This window comes from Nycticebus coucang, chromosome 3 (genome assembly GCF_027406575.1).
Source record: "Nycticebus coucang isolate mNycCou1 chromosome 3, mNycCou1.pri, whole genome shotgun sequence".
Lineage (NCBI taxonomy): Eukaryota > Metazoa > Chordata > Mammalia > Primates > Lorisidae > Nycticebus > Nycticebus coucang.
Genome location: NC_069782.1, coordinates 3,648,816 through 3,664,525, shown reverse-complemented (window position 1 = coordinate 3,664,525; position 15,710 = coordinate 3,648,816). Strand labels below are relative to the sequence as shown.

The window sequence follows — 15,710 nt, the reverse complement described above, 5'->3', positions numbered from 1 at the left end:
GGTCTCTCTAAGAAGCTGGGCATGCCCAACATGGTGCTCCACCCTGGGGCAGTGCCACCAAGGGGGATGGATGACAGCCCTACTGGGGCAGTGATTGGGGCCAAGCAGCACCTCCGTTCACAGGAGCATGGCACAATGGAGGCCAGCCATCCACGGGCCGATTTGGGCGATACAATGGGGCACACAGGATGAGCCCAGGAGACAGAGACAGTGGGGTGATAGACCTGGCTCCCTCCAGAGGGGGCGTGTAGGCAGCACCTGGAAATTCCCAGCACTCCTGCCAGCACTTAAATCACTCCGGGAATACCTGAGTCAGGGGAGCCAGGAAGTCATCCGGCCCCCCAGCCGCCCCTCCCCTAGGATGACCACCCACCACCGCGCCAATGGGAACCAAACACACATGGGGCCCCTCAGGCCCTGCCACCCCTAGGCAGGGAACCCTGACCTGGGACTTTGCAAGGCTGTAGGACCATCTGACACAGATTTGCTGGGCATTGCGCTAAGTAATGGGCTAGGTGCTACACTGTACCCTGGAGGCGCGATGGCGGACTCCCAGCCCTAGCCCACCTGCTGGTGTTTATGTGCTGGCACTGCCTCATGCACCCAGCCCCCAGTGGGTCCTGCAGATTCAGCTGCCCCCTCCTCCCAGCTGCCAAGTGGCCTGGGCCCTCCATCTGCAGGGAGAGAGGGACCACCCTATCTCTCCCCCACCTCCTCCCCAGAGGGGTCTTTCTAAACGCCAGGGACAGCTGCTGTGGCACAATCTGCACCTCACCTGCCCACCTCAAACACTCCCCAACTGTCCACGTCCTCCTCACACCTTCAGGCTTTTGCCTGTGCTCCTTCCTTCGCCCGGAGAACCATTCTCCTTCCCTCCAACACATCCAGAGGTCATCTTCCTGGAGAGGTCTTCCCCGGCCCACCCTCATTGCAGCTGTGGGTACTGCAGGGCTTTAGGTCAATGACATGCAAGGAAGGGAGGGAGAGGGAGGGGCCTTCCTTCCCAGGCCCACCTGCCCCTGGTCAGTCTCCTTCCCCAGCACAGGATGCTATGGACCTGAGGGGCAGGCTTGGAGTGGTGGGAGGCCTAGCAGGACAGGAATGCATAGAAAGCAGGGCCCAGGACCCAGATGGGGAAACCGAGCCCCAAGGAAGGGAAATGATGCCCCTATGGCTGAGCCAGGTACAGGCTCCAGCCTCCCCTATAACTGCACACAAGCTGATCCGCCAGAAGTGACAAGCTGGTCAGCTGGGGCTTCCTTCTCTCCCCCTCAAGCTGGTCTCAGAGCCCTGGGTCAGGCTGGTGCCAGGCTGGAAGGGACTAGAAATAGGAGGCTTCTGGGCTCCCCACTCCAACCGGGAAAGCTGCACCTCTGGTCCCAAAACTAAACCTGGAGGAGCCCTGAGACCTTGAGGAAGCCTCATTCAGGACTCCGGTGGCTCTTATTCAACAGACAATTCTAATCAGCTGTTTTTTCAGCCCACATAAGGTAACAGGCAGCAAATTGAAAGGTAACAGAGTCTGTTGGAGGCCGGAGGCCCACATCAGTGAGGAGCCCTGAGAGGCAGCACAGGCCTCACAGCTAGCAGTACCTAGGTTCCAGTCTGGATTCAGCCACCTTGACTTGTGCCCAGCTACTTAGCACTGACCTTCACCTTCCTCACTTTGCCACTGGCCACACTCGACAGCCCCTTCCTAGCTCCCCTTTTCTGGCAGCTGAGGAAAAAATGGACTCAACAGCAGACTGCTCTGCACATGGCAGGCCAAGGGAGGGCCTTCCTGGCTTCAGGAGTAGGACTGCCCAGACGTGTCTACCCGTCAGGCATCCACAGGGCAACTGCTGCGTCCTGTAGGAATTCCCATTTGAAATAGTTTTTAAAACCATTTTCTCACTTGAGACTGCTCGGGCCTAAGTCTTAGCTCAGGACCCCTCTGCCCTGGGGCCATAGCCACATCTGCGGTGGAGAGGTGGACAGGTGAGGGGAGACACCACTTATCCTTGTGCGTGGCTCTTCCCTCCAGGATCCCTGGCCCATTTGCATCTCTAACTGGGCTCCTGGTAGGACTTTTGAGCACAGGAGGATGGGGAGCCAGGATGACCAGGGGAGCAGGTTCCAGAAAGCAATGGAGGGTGGCAAGTGACATCAAATGGGACTGCCAGGGCACACTCACTTTGGTCACTGCTGATGACCAGGGAGCTGCTTGGTGGGCAGGGTGGTTTCCTCCTGGGCCCTGCTATGGGCACTCAACAAGCTTCAGTCTAAAGCTGCAATGGCTGCGTGGGGGCTGAAGAATTTGAGTGTCTTTCACCCACAGCCTCAGACTGAGTCCTCATGGCATCCCAGCACCTTGCAGCCACCTGCTCCAGACTGCGGCTAGAGGGACATCAATGGCCAGGCTTCCAAGCCTCACCCCACCACTCTGCCTCTGAGGCTGTGAGGTGGCCTCAGCATCCTTATCTACTGAAAGGGCCAACCATACCACCCATGCACAGGGGACCCATGAGCACGAGCTTCTCTGCCCAGGCAAGGCCCTTCCCCAGCATCCCTGGCCTTCACTCCGCTTACATCTGTTTGTGTACCTCCAGGGCCGGAGATCTCACTGCCTCTTTGCCAGCAGTGGGGCTGGGCTGAGACTCAGGATCCTCACTCAGAGTCCGAGGATGCCCTAGGTGGGAGGAAGAAGGGGGGAGGGGCCTGGGAAGTCTGAGCAGGAAGACAGGAGGGGAGTAGGGAGCACACCTGTACCCACCCCCACCCTGCCGGCCAGCCTGAGGGGAGGCCCCCAGCCCCTCGCCAGGGAGGGAGGACAAACGGCGGTTTTGTCCTTGGCCAGCCGGCCGCCTGCGCCACACAATGACCCTTTCATCAGGCTGCAGAAACCCTGGGCCAGGGTTTCATCTGACAAGCCCAGCCTCCTGTCCCCTTGGGAGGGGGACTGAGCCCTATCTGAGCTGGACCCAGGGCCATGAAAATTGGCAACCTCAGGGGAGCCTGCCATAGCCCTTCATCTGCCCAGAAGGCAAGGAGAGCCTCAAGAGGCCAGCAGCCTGGCCACTGGCCACATGGTAGGCCCCTGATCTGGGTACTCACCACCTGAATCTGAGCTGACAGATGGCCTGGGTTTCCAAAGTTGAGCACTACACCCCCTATACCCCCATACCACTGCCCTCAGGGTCTGTCCAGGGTGGTCAGATGACAGAGAGTTGGTCCAAACCCTATAGGGACTCTGGGCTACCCATAGGCTGGCTATACAGCCTTGGCCCACATGCCCCTTGAGGCTGGTGTGAGGCTCTGGGGAACATGACCAGGTGGAAGGGACAGGGCAGGAGGGTGACTTACTGGGCCAGTGTCTACTGTCTACCCAGAGGGGTCCAGAACAGTGAATGAGGAAACAAATAATGTGCATTTGATGCATCAAAACTCAATCTCCCTTCATAGTCACCACTGCCCTCCCCTCACAACACCTCCAACAGCTGGCTAGAACTCTGGGGCCCCAAGAGACCCAGGACTCCACTCCCTGTGGACAACCATCGGAAGAATTTCCCTTCCAAGGTAGAGTTGGAGTCAGGTGAGGAGCCTGGAGCTGGGGGGGTCTGGACCCGGGGCCTGGGGGTGACCTCAGGACATGGTGTCTTCTCTGGACACCCATCTGCCCACCTCAGCAAGATGCTGTGAGGCTTCCTTGAGGGGAACACCTGGGTAAATGTTTTTGACAGTCAGTCTTGTTTCCTCTTCCAGGAGTCTCTCTCAAGCTCTTGTTTAGTCTCGACAATTCCTATCGATCCCTCAGAACCCTGTCTGGGGTGGGTCATGGTAGTTCACACTTGTAGTCCCAGTAACTGGAGAGGCTGATGCAGGAAGAGGCTGATCAGTGGAGCCCAAGAGCGTTCCACACTGCAGCAAGCTACGATCATAACACAGCACTCCCACGGAGGGGAGACAGAGCAAGGCCCACTCAAAAAATAAAACGAAACAAAGTCTGTCTGGGAGTCACCTTCTCCTCCTGGAAGCCTTCTGAGACACCCTAGAGAGTTCATCACTCCCTCCTGAATGAACAAAGCCAACGAGCCTCCCTGTGTGCCCGTAGCCAGCCTCCCTGCTCCTAGTAACCAAGAGTTACAGCGACCCATCTCCTGGGCACTCACTGGGGACCAGCACTCTGCTGCATTTCCTTTATGGGTTCTCACAGCCACCCTGAGGCTTGAGCTCCCAGGATCCTCACTGTGCAGAGGGAATAGCTGAAGTCAAGGGACACAATGGGCCAAAGAGGTGGAGGCAGGGCCAGAACCTGAACCTAAGCATCAAGGGAAACCTGTACCTAAGACTCAAGGGAACCAGGTTAGAAAATGGCCCATTCTGCTACAGACCCAGCGCACAACTGCAGAGCCCACTGCAGCCCGAGGAGGATGCACATGAGGCCCACCTTCCCCTCCCTCTGCACAGATAGTCAAAGGGAGGCATTTCCAAAATGCATCATTCTCCATTTCAACTGACAGTTGACAAGTCTCATCCACAAGTTTTGAGTTTTCTATGATTAGTGTGGCTCCATTTGGGAATTGCTGGGGAATGAGATTTTGTGGGGTCTCCTAGCTGTGTACACCACCCCACAGAGGGTTGCATGCTTTCAAATCCCAGCTGCACGTGGCCTGACTCGTCCTTCCAGGGAAGGAATCTCCATCCCATGGGACTGATAAGGAGGCAGAAACCCAGAGAGGCCCATGGACCTGCTTGGGGTCACACAGCAAAACCCCTCCCATACTCATGCAGATGCGGATCCGAGGGTGACCTGTCCACGCCTGATCGTGTGGCCCCTTTCTGCTCCCACATGGTTGTGATGCCATGGGAGCAGGCCTAATTCAGCACCCCACACCGGGGTCATGCCCACAGGGTTTCTGGGACTGCGGTTGGCAGCACCAGCAAAGCCACAGCAGCAGAGCCGGGAAGAGGCCCAGCCTCGACAGGGCAGTGGTGAGTGCCACCCCCCCAACAGCCAGGTGGTCGGTGAGTAACCACCCCGTCACCCATGACTCACTCGGCTCCCCAGAGCGAGCAGTCACCATAAGAGACTTGTACCGGAAGACCTGGGGGGGTCGTCATAGCCAACCCCCACATCTGGGAGAGGAAGGCGAGGACCGGAAAGGACCTTCCCCGGACAGTAGCCCAGGCTGGATCTGACTCAAGGCCTCAGCCAGGCCCCTATACCAGCTGACCAAGCACCACAAGCCTTCCTCTTGGCTTGTGGCCCCCACCTGCCCTTCCTTGGGCCCTGGCTGACCCCCACTGGCCCTGTGAGCGCCTGGTCTGATGACAGGCACAAGCAGGGTCTAGCCAGGGCTTCCTAGCACAGCTGGGCCAAGCTCATCGTCCAGCGGGGGCTCGGGGCCCTTCCAGGCCAACACACCCGTCCAACCCGATCAGTGGCGAGGGCCCAGGCATGCGTCTGGGATTCGGGGTGTGTGGACCACAGCGCAGGACAGGGAGCTGGGAGAGCAGCCCAGATGAAAGGGGCAGGATCAACTGTCGGCCAGTGTCTGTCATCCCAGCAATGAGATGCCTTCTGGAAAGTTCTCTGGAGCAGAACGAAGCCTCCACCCAGCACCCCTCCTACCCCTGGCATCCTCAGATCCCGCAGGCCGACCCTCTCCAGCATGCCTGCGGTGCGGACCACTGATTCTCGCCACCTTGCACATGACGGCCTCACCTAAGCACAGCTGTGCCCAGCTGGGGTCATTTCCCACCAAACAGGGCAGGGGAAACCCCAGAGACGCCGTGGCCTCCCCATCTCACTTCCAGGAACACATCTGAGTCTCTGCTTGGGAAAGGCTGGTGTCAGCGTTTTCTTCCCCTTGGGGCTGAAGATCAGGCTGGACCAGCACTAGACCTGTGCTGCTAAAGGCAGGGCAGAGACACAGCCTGCCTTACCGTCCCCTGCCACCCACCCTGGACCCCAGCCCTGGCCCAGGAATGTGTGGAAAAGCTGTTCCTTTGGGAGAATTTCTGCAGGGAACAAGCCTTTGTGGGTATGGTTGACAGTTACTTCAGGCTGGGATGTGGAGGTCACCCCAAAGGAGAATGTGAGGTCTACTGGCCACCGCCTGCCCCAGGGACCCCTCAAACTCAGCCTCAGCATCGACTCCCACCCAGCCCACACTCCTTGCATCCCTCCTCCTCTCAGACACTCTAAACCATCCCTGGAGGACTCCTGGTTTTCCACCCCAGGCCTCCCTGCATGAGCCAGCCGACCCCAAAAATGATTTCCCAAGCAGAATGGTTGCAATCCTGTAGCAAGGTTTAAGATCGAAATGCCAAGATTCTGGGGAGAAGGAGGCTTGCCCACCTCCAAGAACTGGAGGCTGGGATTCCAAGGCCCCCTCGGTTGGTCCAGTTCCTGAGAAGCACACCAAAGGCAGGACCCTCTGGCCCAGCACTTTCAGCCTGCTATCCCGCGGATCAGGCCAGGCGGTCCCCACCAGGCATGCGCCTTGCTACCCACCCCCCACCCCCACCCCACCCCGGGCGATGCCTCCGCAGCAGCCAGGGCTGCCCGCCGGGCCTGGAGCGCTCTCTGCGCCCGGACCTTGTAATTATGTCCCACAGCCCGGGAAACCGCGGGCCTCGCAGCATCTGGCTGCGGTTGCGAACTTTTGTTTCAAGATGCGCGACTATTTATAGAAGGAAAACTGGTAGGATAGTAATTTCCTAGGAGCTGGAGGAGAAATTGGCTGCATCTTTATTAAATGGGGGTGGGGCGCGGCGATTTATTAGGACTTCGACCGCACGGGGAGAGGGGGCAGCGCACGGAGCGGGAAGGCGGCGGCTGCCCCCTCTGGCCGCGTTAGGCGACCCCGGACGTGGCCCGCGTGTAAAGGAGGGGTAGGGGGAGGGGAGGAGAGAGGGAGGGAGAGCTGGCTCTGAGGTTTAATCAGTAGCATCCAGCTTAAATTCCCCCAAACGGCGGTTCCATAAATCAAACTTCTTTTTAAGTTGGAGGCCAGAGCATATGCGTCCCATTAGGAATCGGGCAAAGCCACCGCCGCGCGGACTCGCCCCCTCTGCTCGCTGGGCCGGACTGGGCCCTGCCCGGAGCTTCTGCGAGTTTGCTGGGCGCTGCCCGGCCCTTAGCACGAGCGCGCGCTGGCGCTGCGCGGGCTCCCTCGACCCAGACACCTGGGCGAGGCGCGCCTTCCTCGCCCCAGGCTTGCATCAGGATGCGCCGAACAGTGGAAAGGCGCAGAGAAGCCCAGCGACTTCGGGGTACACCCTGGGCGCTGTCCGGTGGAGCACAGCATGCAAGTGTGCGCCAGTGTTTGCGCGGGGGAGCGGGTGTGTGCGTGCGGCTCTCTTAAGTGTGCACTGCCATGCGCACCGCATGGGTTAATATGAGGAGAGGTGTCCCTTACCGGTCCAGGGCTCAGCGGGGACGCGGAGGGAATTTCCGCGCCGCGCGCCGCCCGCACGCCCTCCAGCCCTCGAGCCCTCGGTGCGCACAGCCTGGTCTGCGCGGACAGTTGGGCCGCTCTCAGGCCACTCTGACACCCAAAACTGGGACTTCTCGCTGCTGCAGCTATCCCCCAGGTGTTCCACCTCGGCAGCGTAGGCCAGCAAGGAGATGTAAAGTCCCTGTCTCCCGTGCGCGACCAGCAGCCGGCGCCACGCCCAGGGGCCTGGCTGCTGCGTTCCCTACCCGCCCGGCTCCAGCTGGGGCCCCACCCGCCTACCCCGCGCCCCGCCCGCGGCACTCACAGGTAGCTGCCGCTGGACAGGAGGAGAAAGATCTGCGGGCAATAGACGGAGAGGAGCGCGCTGCGCGGCGACCGTAGGAGCATGGTGGGCCGGCGCGCCTGGCCGGGCTGAGGAGGCCCCGCGGGCAGGGCGCCTGGGCAAGCCGAGGCCGGGGTCCCCGCAGCGCTCCCTGATGCAGGGCGGTGGCACTGGGCGCTAGGGGCCGGGGCTTGCGGGCCCGGGTGCAGCGGTCGCCCGTGCCCCGCCGCCAGGGCCGCGCATCGCGCTGGGTCTGGGGCGGCTGTGGGAGCTGGGGCTGGAATGCGGAGCGGGGACCCGTCCAGGGGCAGCCGGCGCGCCTTGGTGGCCGTCGGGCCCTCCGTTCTTCTGTCGGTGCTAACCGGCTCTGTCGCTCACTCTGGCTCACGTCTCCAAGTCTCCCGAGGCGCGCAGCTGCCATTGGATGGGCCGCCCCTACATCCGCCTCCTCCCCCGGCGGGTTTTTTTAAAGGGGAGGCTGACCGAGAGCGTGCGGTGGGAGCCGCCTCCCCGGCTTGTCCAAGTTGCCTTGACCGGGACATCCCCACCCCCACCTTCAGGGAGCCACACAGCTCTGGCCTGGCCCTGGAGGGTGCACCTAGGGGGAGGCACCGTGGGGTAACCGCGCGCGGAGGCGTGTGCTCCTCTCAGGGCTGTGCTGGGCGATGTGTGCTCCGGTGTCTGCATGTGCCTGTGTGTGCCTGCGGATAGAGGTGGCCTGGGAGGCTGCAGGTGTGTGTGCACAGAAGCACTGTGTGTGTTGTGCGCGCCTCGCCTTCGGTGAGGGCGGCTGTGGGTCCCAGGCACTCTGCGCCGCTGCAGTCCCTGGTGTCTGTACCACCAGCAGGTGTTGCTGTCCTGACACGGAGGCCCCAGCTCTGGTTTTCCAGGCCCCCTTCTTTTGCTCTCCTTTGTGGGGTTGGTTGGGTTCGGGAGGAGCAGATCCACAAGGACGTGCTTTGCTAAACAATCCTCCTGCTTCCAGTTATTTTTAATCCCAGAAACACAAGTTTAGGGTCCCACCTCATACTGTGTGCTAAGCCTGGCTACATAGGAATGTCCCTCTACAGGCAGTGTAAACCCTGTCGGCTGGGGCAAAGGTACAAAGCAGGGAAGGCAAGAAGAAGAGGGAAGTCAATGCAATGTGGCCCGTGCTCCTGAGGAAATGGATGTCCTGGCTTCTAGATCTGGCGTGGAGACTCATCCTCAGCACCCAGAAGAAAGAAACTGCTTCCTCTGCCTTCATGCCTCCCAGGCCAGGGCCCTTATCTTCTGCTTCTGGTCCCAAAGGCAGGGGAGGGCATGGGGCAGGGCTGGTCCTGGAACTTCAGTGACTCCAGTGCCAGTGGGTACAAGGTGTGCAGACTCCAGACTGGCTCCTCCAAGTCCTGCTTTGGCCTCCTCCAGGACTAAAGCTGGAGGCTGCTCAGTCCAAAAAGGACCCTCAGGGAGGAGGTATAACTCCCCAAAGCCATTAGCTTTTCAAAATGCTCAAAACACAAGGCTCATCTGTCCTAGGTGCCCTGGCCCCTTGGAGATGGAGAAGCATGAGTTCTTGTTCCTGCTTGTGTGGGAGACCCCCAGGGGTGGCACATGAGTTGCACTGTCCCTAAGGGCTCGTGTGTGTGGTGGCTGCTTGAGCACAGGAGGGGGATAAGGGAGTCTTTCCTGTGTACATTCAAAAACATGCACCATTCAGGCATGGGGATGGGGGGATCTGTGATCATAGAACAGCCCCCAATTAACACAATCTCTGATTTTTGGTTAGAACTTAATTACCCTCAAATTCCAGCTTCTGATTCGGAGGCCTTAGAATACATTGGAGGAGTCCCCAGGGTGCTGACTTGGGCGGTATCTTGGTCATTAACACTAAGAAAGGTTTTACTTGTGGCCACAGGTGCTTATGGGGCACACCCTCCACTGCCCTCAGATCCAAGGCCCCTAGGACCAACCGTCACCATGCAGTGCGAGAGGGGCTGTCATTATCTCAGTTTTTTCAGAGAAGGAAAGGGAGGCTGAGAGGTTAAAGGCCATAGGGTAAGAGTGATGGGAGGACTGACAGGAGGACTAACCTGGACATCGATCCCAGACTCCCAAACCTCCTCCTTAATCCACTGGACTCCCAGGTCATTTAACTCCTTAGGACACGTCTGGGCCCAGCTGCCCCCTCGTACCCACCTGGTGCAGCCAAAATGTCTGACAAAGAAAGCAGGGTCCTGGGCGGCGCCTGTGGCTCAAGGAGTAGGGTGCCGGTCCCATATGCCAGAGGTGGCGGGTTCAAACCCAGCCCTGGCCAATGACCAAAAAAAAAAAAGAAAAAGAAAGCAGGGTCCTTCTCCCCACTGAGAGCTGGCAGGCACTGAGCTCTGGAGGTGGAGGAGGTTGGCTGCGTGTCCCTTCCCTAGCAGATCCCAGCATGGATTTCCAGCTTTCTTGGCTGTCATTCCACACGATGTTAGGAGACCACATTTTGAAAACCCAGGAATAGGGGGAGTTTGTGTCTCAGGGGGATACACCACAGGGAGGAGTTCCCCCCTCCAGGGGTTCTGGGCTGGTCCTTCCAGAATGAGGCTGACCCAGGTGCTGGGAGCTCAGGCTGGGCCACAGAGAGACCTGGTGGGAGCTTGCTCACCTGCCCTCTCTTCTCAGACACTGGCTGCCATCCTATTCAGCATGGCCAAAGTTGCAGTCCCATTTATAGGAAGGAATGGGAGACTCAGGACAGTCACAAAGACCTCCAAACCCTGGGATCAGCCCTGGGAGCCCAGGCTAAGGGTGGACTCAGCTGAGGCTGCCCACAGTGGGGAGGCTTCCTTGTGTACATTCAGCTGCCTATGCGGGAAGGGGCTGCCTTGCGACTTGACTCCTGTTGGGGAACTGATGCTAGGAGTGGTTGGTGGTGGAGGCCAGCGCTGACTCCCATCCCTGCTCTGCCACTGTTCCTGTGGGCAGTGACTTGGCCTCCTGTGCTCAGCTTCCTCATTCTTAAACCTGGGAGAGTAAAGTCACTCAACTCTAGGGGTACCAGGAGGGGAAGGCCTGGGTGCTGAGAAGCAGGCGGCAGGGACAGAGCCTCATTAAGGGTTGGTGATCACCTTGGGGGTCCTGGGGAACCTCTGCAGGGTTGCTGAAGAGTCTGGAAAACAGCAGCCTACTCACCCCACCTCCACCCACAGCAGGCCCTGTGCTCTGCACCCCTCACCTCCATAAACAAACACCCAGGGACACAGCCTGCCCACAGACCTACAATAAACAGGGCCACCAGCAGCCGCAGACACAGCCGCTCAGGACAGCACGGCTGAGGGTAGGAAGGAGGTCTTCCAGCCCTGCCTCTGAAGCCACGGCTTCCTGTCCCTAATAGCTCTGGGCCTCGGTTTCTCCACCTGTACAAAGGCGGAGTAAAGAAGGGATGGGGGCGGTGGACGATTCTCAAGTCGCGCTTCCACCTCTCTTGCCCAGGAAGTCCCATCTCCCGCCAGCGGCACTGAGACCCGCCCTCCCGCGATCCGTTCACTTGCCTCGCCCGCCGCCGGCAGCGCATAGTAGGTGCGCAGGGCGAGGCTGGGCTAAGGTCTACGCAGGTGTCAGGGGCCGTGCTGGCGCCAGGGCATGAGCGCCCCCCGGGAGGAGCACCGCACCCCCTCTCGGTCACGTCGCCCCTCCACCCCCACTTAGAGCGAGGCCGAGACAGATTCTGTCTAAAGGAGATCGCGACTCAACAGGTAAGGACTCGGCTGGGTTCAGGAATGTGGAAATACGACTCAGAGCAGCTACCGCAGCGAGCAGCTAGCGCGGCCCGCCGGGCGCCCGCCCGCCCGCCGGGCCGCGCGAGGGGGAGCGCAGCGAGAGGGGGCCGGGCCCAGGGCCCCGGGCGGGCGGGGGCGCGGGCCCCGGACAGAGCCCGAGGCGGCCGGGCCGGCCCCGCAGCCCATCCCGAGCCAGCTGGACGAGTTGTCAAGGTAATTTCAACACGTCCGGGTGATGGATAGAGACGAAGGGCCGTGGCGGGTGCCTCGGCCTGCGCGCTCGTGGCCGGGTGCGCGCCCCCGCCCTCCCGTGTCTCCCCAGCAGCCCGACGCCCCCAGTCCCGGTGCACCCTCAGGGCGGCGAGTATTCGGCCCGGGCTCGGCGCCCAGAGCAGCCGGGGGAGGAAAGGCGCGTCCCACCCCCCGGGCCTGGAGCCCAAACAGGTGAAAGTACGCGCCCGGCACGCTCGCCGCTACCCGCGAGCCCGACCGCACCGCCCGCGCGCCCCGTTCTCGCTCCTGACCTGGGTTCGGCGCCCCTCGGGATCACCCACTGCTCAGAGGACTCAGCTGAGTCTTTGCGGGACTGGGGAGAGGGTGTGACACACAGGCCAGCCCTGGAGCCCCAAGAGCCTCCGTGCCCCTCTGGGTCCCCACGTCTCTGCAGGGCAGCTCTTCCTTTGGAGGCAGCTCCTCCCGGCTGTCTTGGCCCACGGCTGCGGTCCCCGCCCACGGAGATACTCACCCGAGCTTCACGTAGAGGACGCCAAAGCAGAGAAACACATAGAAAATCCACTTGCGAAAGTTTCTGTGCATGATCCAGGGAGGGGGGCTGCGCCATAGACAGCGGCGGCCGGAGGGGACGCGCAAGCCCGGCAAGGGCCGGGCAGGGGCCTGGGGATTGCGCGCAGACCGCGCTCAGCCGGCGCTGCGGCTCGGGCGGCCGGCGACGCGCGGGCACTCGGCGCGCGCTGCCACCATGGTGAGCCCGGAGCGCCGCCGCCGCCGCCGCCGCCGCGTGCGCCTGGGGAAGTGACCGGGGCCGGGGGCCGGGACTTCGGAGCCGGGCTGAGCGACCGTGGGGCCCCTGCAAGCGCGGCCGGGGCCCGGGCGCGGCAGGCGGGCGGGTGCTGCCTCCCCCGGGCGCAGCTGCCTGGGGCCGTGCGCGCCTAGCCGAGCGCCGCGGCGGCCAATGTGTCCGCACTTGTCGGCCTCCCCAGGTGACTCGCGGCCCAGGCGAGCTAGTCGCGAGCGAGCGAGCGCGCCCCAGGTAGGAGGATCCGCCTCCCGCCCGCCCTCCTCGCTCGCTGCGTGCTCTCTCGCCCTCACTCCCTGCCTCTCCCCTCCCTTTTCTCCTCCCTCCCCGGTGACACACAAACGCATCTACCCCCGGGCCCCCCTCTCCAGGCCGGCTCCCTTCCGATTCCCCTCCAGGGACTGGGTTGGGGGTGGGTGGGAGAAGGTTGAGGGGGGCCGCGGGGGAGGGTGTGGCTCTTGAGAGACACCTGCGCTCCTCTGTGCCCAAGGGGGTGGGAGTAGGAGTTGGGGTGGGGGCGGGAAACGACCTGTAGGAGTCCTGATGACCACTTGGCTTCCGGTATCTAGTGTGGGAGGCAGAGACCACCACCCCCAGCACCTTTAGGAGAGCACTTCTCCTCCACCGGAAATTACCTACATGGGGTCCTCAGGGCCATATCCTTAACCTCACTCTGGCAAAGCCCCATAGCCGTCATACCTGGTGCCCCAGCACCCAGCACTCAGCACTGTTGCCAGAAGGGCTAATCTAACTTGGGAGCATGGAGGACGGGGTAAGGACAGACTAGTCTGGTCAAATGCAAGGGGATGGTGCAAATGAGCTCCTGCAGACGCCGTCTGCCAAGCGCTATGATGCAGGCATCATGCATAGCAGATGTCGAAGGGGGCTCACTTGGAATTGGGGGAGGCTCCTGGCCCCCCAAGATTCCCTACTTACCACCCCTCCACCCAGTTCCTGTGGTTTGAATGGTACCCTCTGCAGCGCCCAGCTCAGTGTTCAAGTGTAGCCACCACTGCAGAAATCAGAATGGCCTCTGTGCCTCTCACACTCGGGGCCAGTTGGGCCTGGTTCAGCTCAGACGAGTGGGTAACAGCGCAAGGCAGACCCTGCCCCATCCAAGAGCTGTTTGTCCCCAGCAGGCAAGATGATCAAGATGGGCTGGCCAGACCAGCTCCCCACCTGTTCTGTGCTTTCTTAGCCCTGTATGCCTTCCAGTGGTGCCACTCAGGGGCTAGCGGATAGGATTGCGGAGACCTTAGTCCCAGAGGACCAGCCGGGACCCAGACCTGCAGGGGTGGGAGTGAGCCTGTGGGAGGGGCTGCTTCCGTTACCCTGTGCCTGGCCTAGCCAAGTCCAGCTGGCGGGATGTTAAGCTCAGAGCTCACCTCCCCCGACAGGCCTCTAGCTGTCCCGACAGACCCCCTGCCCCCATCTCCTCCTAATCCCTCCAAATCCCCTGAACCTTTGCCACAACCCAGGCTCAAGCCATTCCTTGGCCCCTGGATCAGAGGTGAGGCGTGCAGCTGCCTCGAGCGCGGTGGGATGGGGAGGGTTTCCAGATAAAAGGCACAGACTGGAGAATTGAGACACAGAAAGAATGAAACGACGATAGTAGCCCCACCCCTGAGTGTCCCTGCCTCCCAGAGCCCCATTCCGAGGTAGTCGTCCCATTTCACCCCGGGAAGCTGAGCCCGGTGAACAGGAGGGTTTGGCCCAGCCTCACAACTAGTGGGGGAGATCCAGGAGGCTGGCGGGCCGGGGCTGGGAGCCGCGGGAGGAGCTGGTGCTTGCGGGCGGATGCTGCCACCAGGCGGCGACGCGGCGGGAGGAGGGACGCGGGTAGCTGGGCCACATAGGGCCCTGGGGCTGCCAGGCGGGCAGTGCCCCCGCCCCAGCACCTAGTCCAGAGGCCACCCGTCCCCCAGTGCCACCAGCCTCAGTCTTGGAGGCCGTCAGTTGGGCGAAGCGTCAGGAGCTGCCGGCGGTGGCAGGGTAGACCTGGCCGTTTCCTTTCGGCGCCGCTCGCCTCCCCACACCCGGCCTCTAGGCCGGAGGTCAGGCTGCCTCCGAACCTGCCAGGCGGGGGAAATGAAGAGGGTTACCGTCGGCGGGCGGGAAGCCTGGGTGCGTTTACCAACAGAGTCCCGGGGAGAGTGGGACGCAGAGCCACCTCCGGGAATTTGGAGGGACCGCGGCACAGCGTCGTGCCGCCCCCTGCCGGCCGCGGGTGCGAAGCGACGCGGGGACAACGGTCGGGCCAAGCCTGGTTCTAGGGCTTCTCTTGGCCCACCCCAAGTCTCTCCCACGCGTCCAGTTTCTCGTAGCCTCATCAAAGTCTCCTTGAATAGCTACAAGTTTCGGGGACCTGCAGCGGGAAGAGCGGGTGCCCATACCCAAGCGAGTTGTCTGGGCAGCAGGTGGCTGTGCCCGCAGTCCACACGCATTTTGGACTCCCAGGGCCAGCTCCAGGCCTTGAGAACTGCGTGACTACAGCCAGCGCCCCCCCACCCCCGTCTACCCCTTGTATGGGATTGCAGCTCTGATCATATTGAAGAGGATGGTGGCCAATGTGGGACCCCAAGTGTCCCACATCCATTGTGGGGAGGGGGCGATTGAGGGGGCGGATGTGGAGCTTGAGCTTCTCTTGGGAGTAGGGCTCTGTCTGGTTCCCAGTCGGTATTGAGGCCTGCCCATGGGGGGCATCTCCACGGTTGGGACACCCTGCAGCCCTCAGATGGGTTTTTGGTCACTAGGTTCAGTGGGGCTGGGCACATCCTTCTTGTGTGACAGGCAAAGTTTTCAACCTCTCCATCCTGGGGCTAACGATCACAGCAACAGTAGTAGCCATACCCCATGGGGTTCTTTGGTCAGGATAATGAGTTAATCCCCAAATGAGTTAACCTAAAAATCAATGCAAGTGCCATGTCTGGCTCCTACAGGCCTATCTGGGCAGAGCCAGGGTGTGGCCAAGCCAGTGTCTGACCCCACTGTGAGACCAGCCTCCCTCCCACTTCTCAGAGGGAGTGGACTGCAGCTGCCTCTGGAGTGGCCCTAAGCAGAGCCAGTCTCTAATTGCGTAGAGGGAGCATTCGTGGGCCTCTGTCCAGCGAGGAGAGGAGCTAGAGCCCACCAGATTGCCCTCTGGAAGGTTCAGTTGGGACCCA

General features: G+C 61.4%; 1 protein-coding gene across 2 annotated transcripts in view; it reads right to left on the bottom strand.

The window, feature by feature from the left end:
* WNT7B (Wnt family member 7B) overlaps window positions 1-12,737 on the bottom strand; it is a 50,724-nt gene extending 37,987 nt beyond the window's left edge. Inside the window, exon 1 of one of the 2 annotated variants that reach the window (XM_053582509.1) lies at window positions 12,256-12,737. In XM_053582509.1, coding sequence (XP_053438484.1) covers window positions 12,256-12,326 — 71 coding nt within the window. In that variant the 5' untranslated portion in view covers window positions 12,327-12,737. Of the gene's footprint in view, window positions 1-7,746; window positions 8,134-12,255 lie in introns of those variants that run through there. The other variant, XM_053582508.1, reaches the window with a different exon arrangement.
* Between the last annotated feature and the right edge of the window lie 2,973 nt (window positions 12,738-15,710).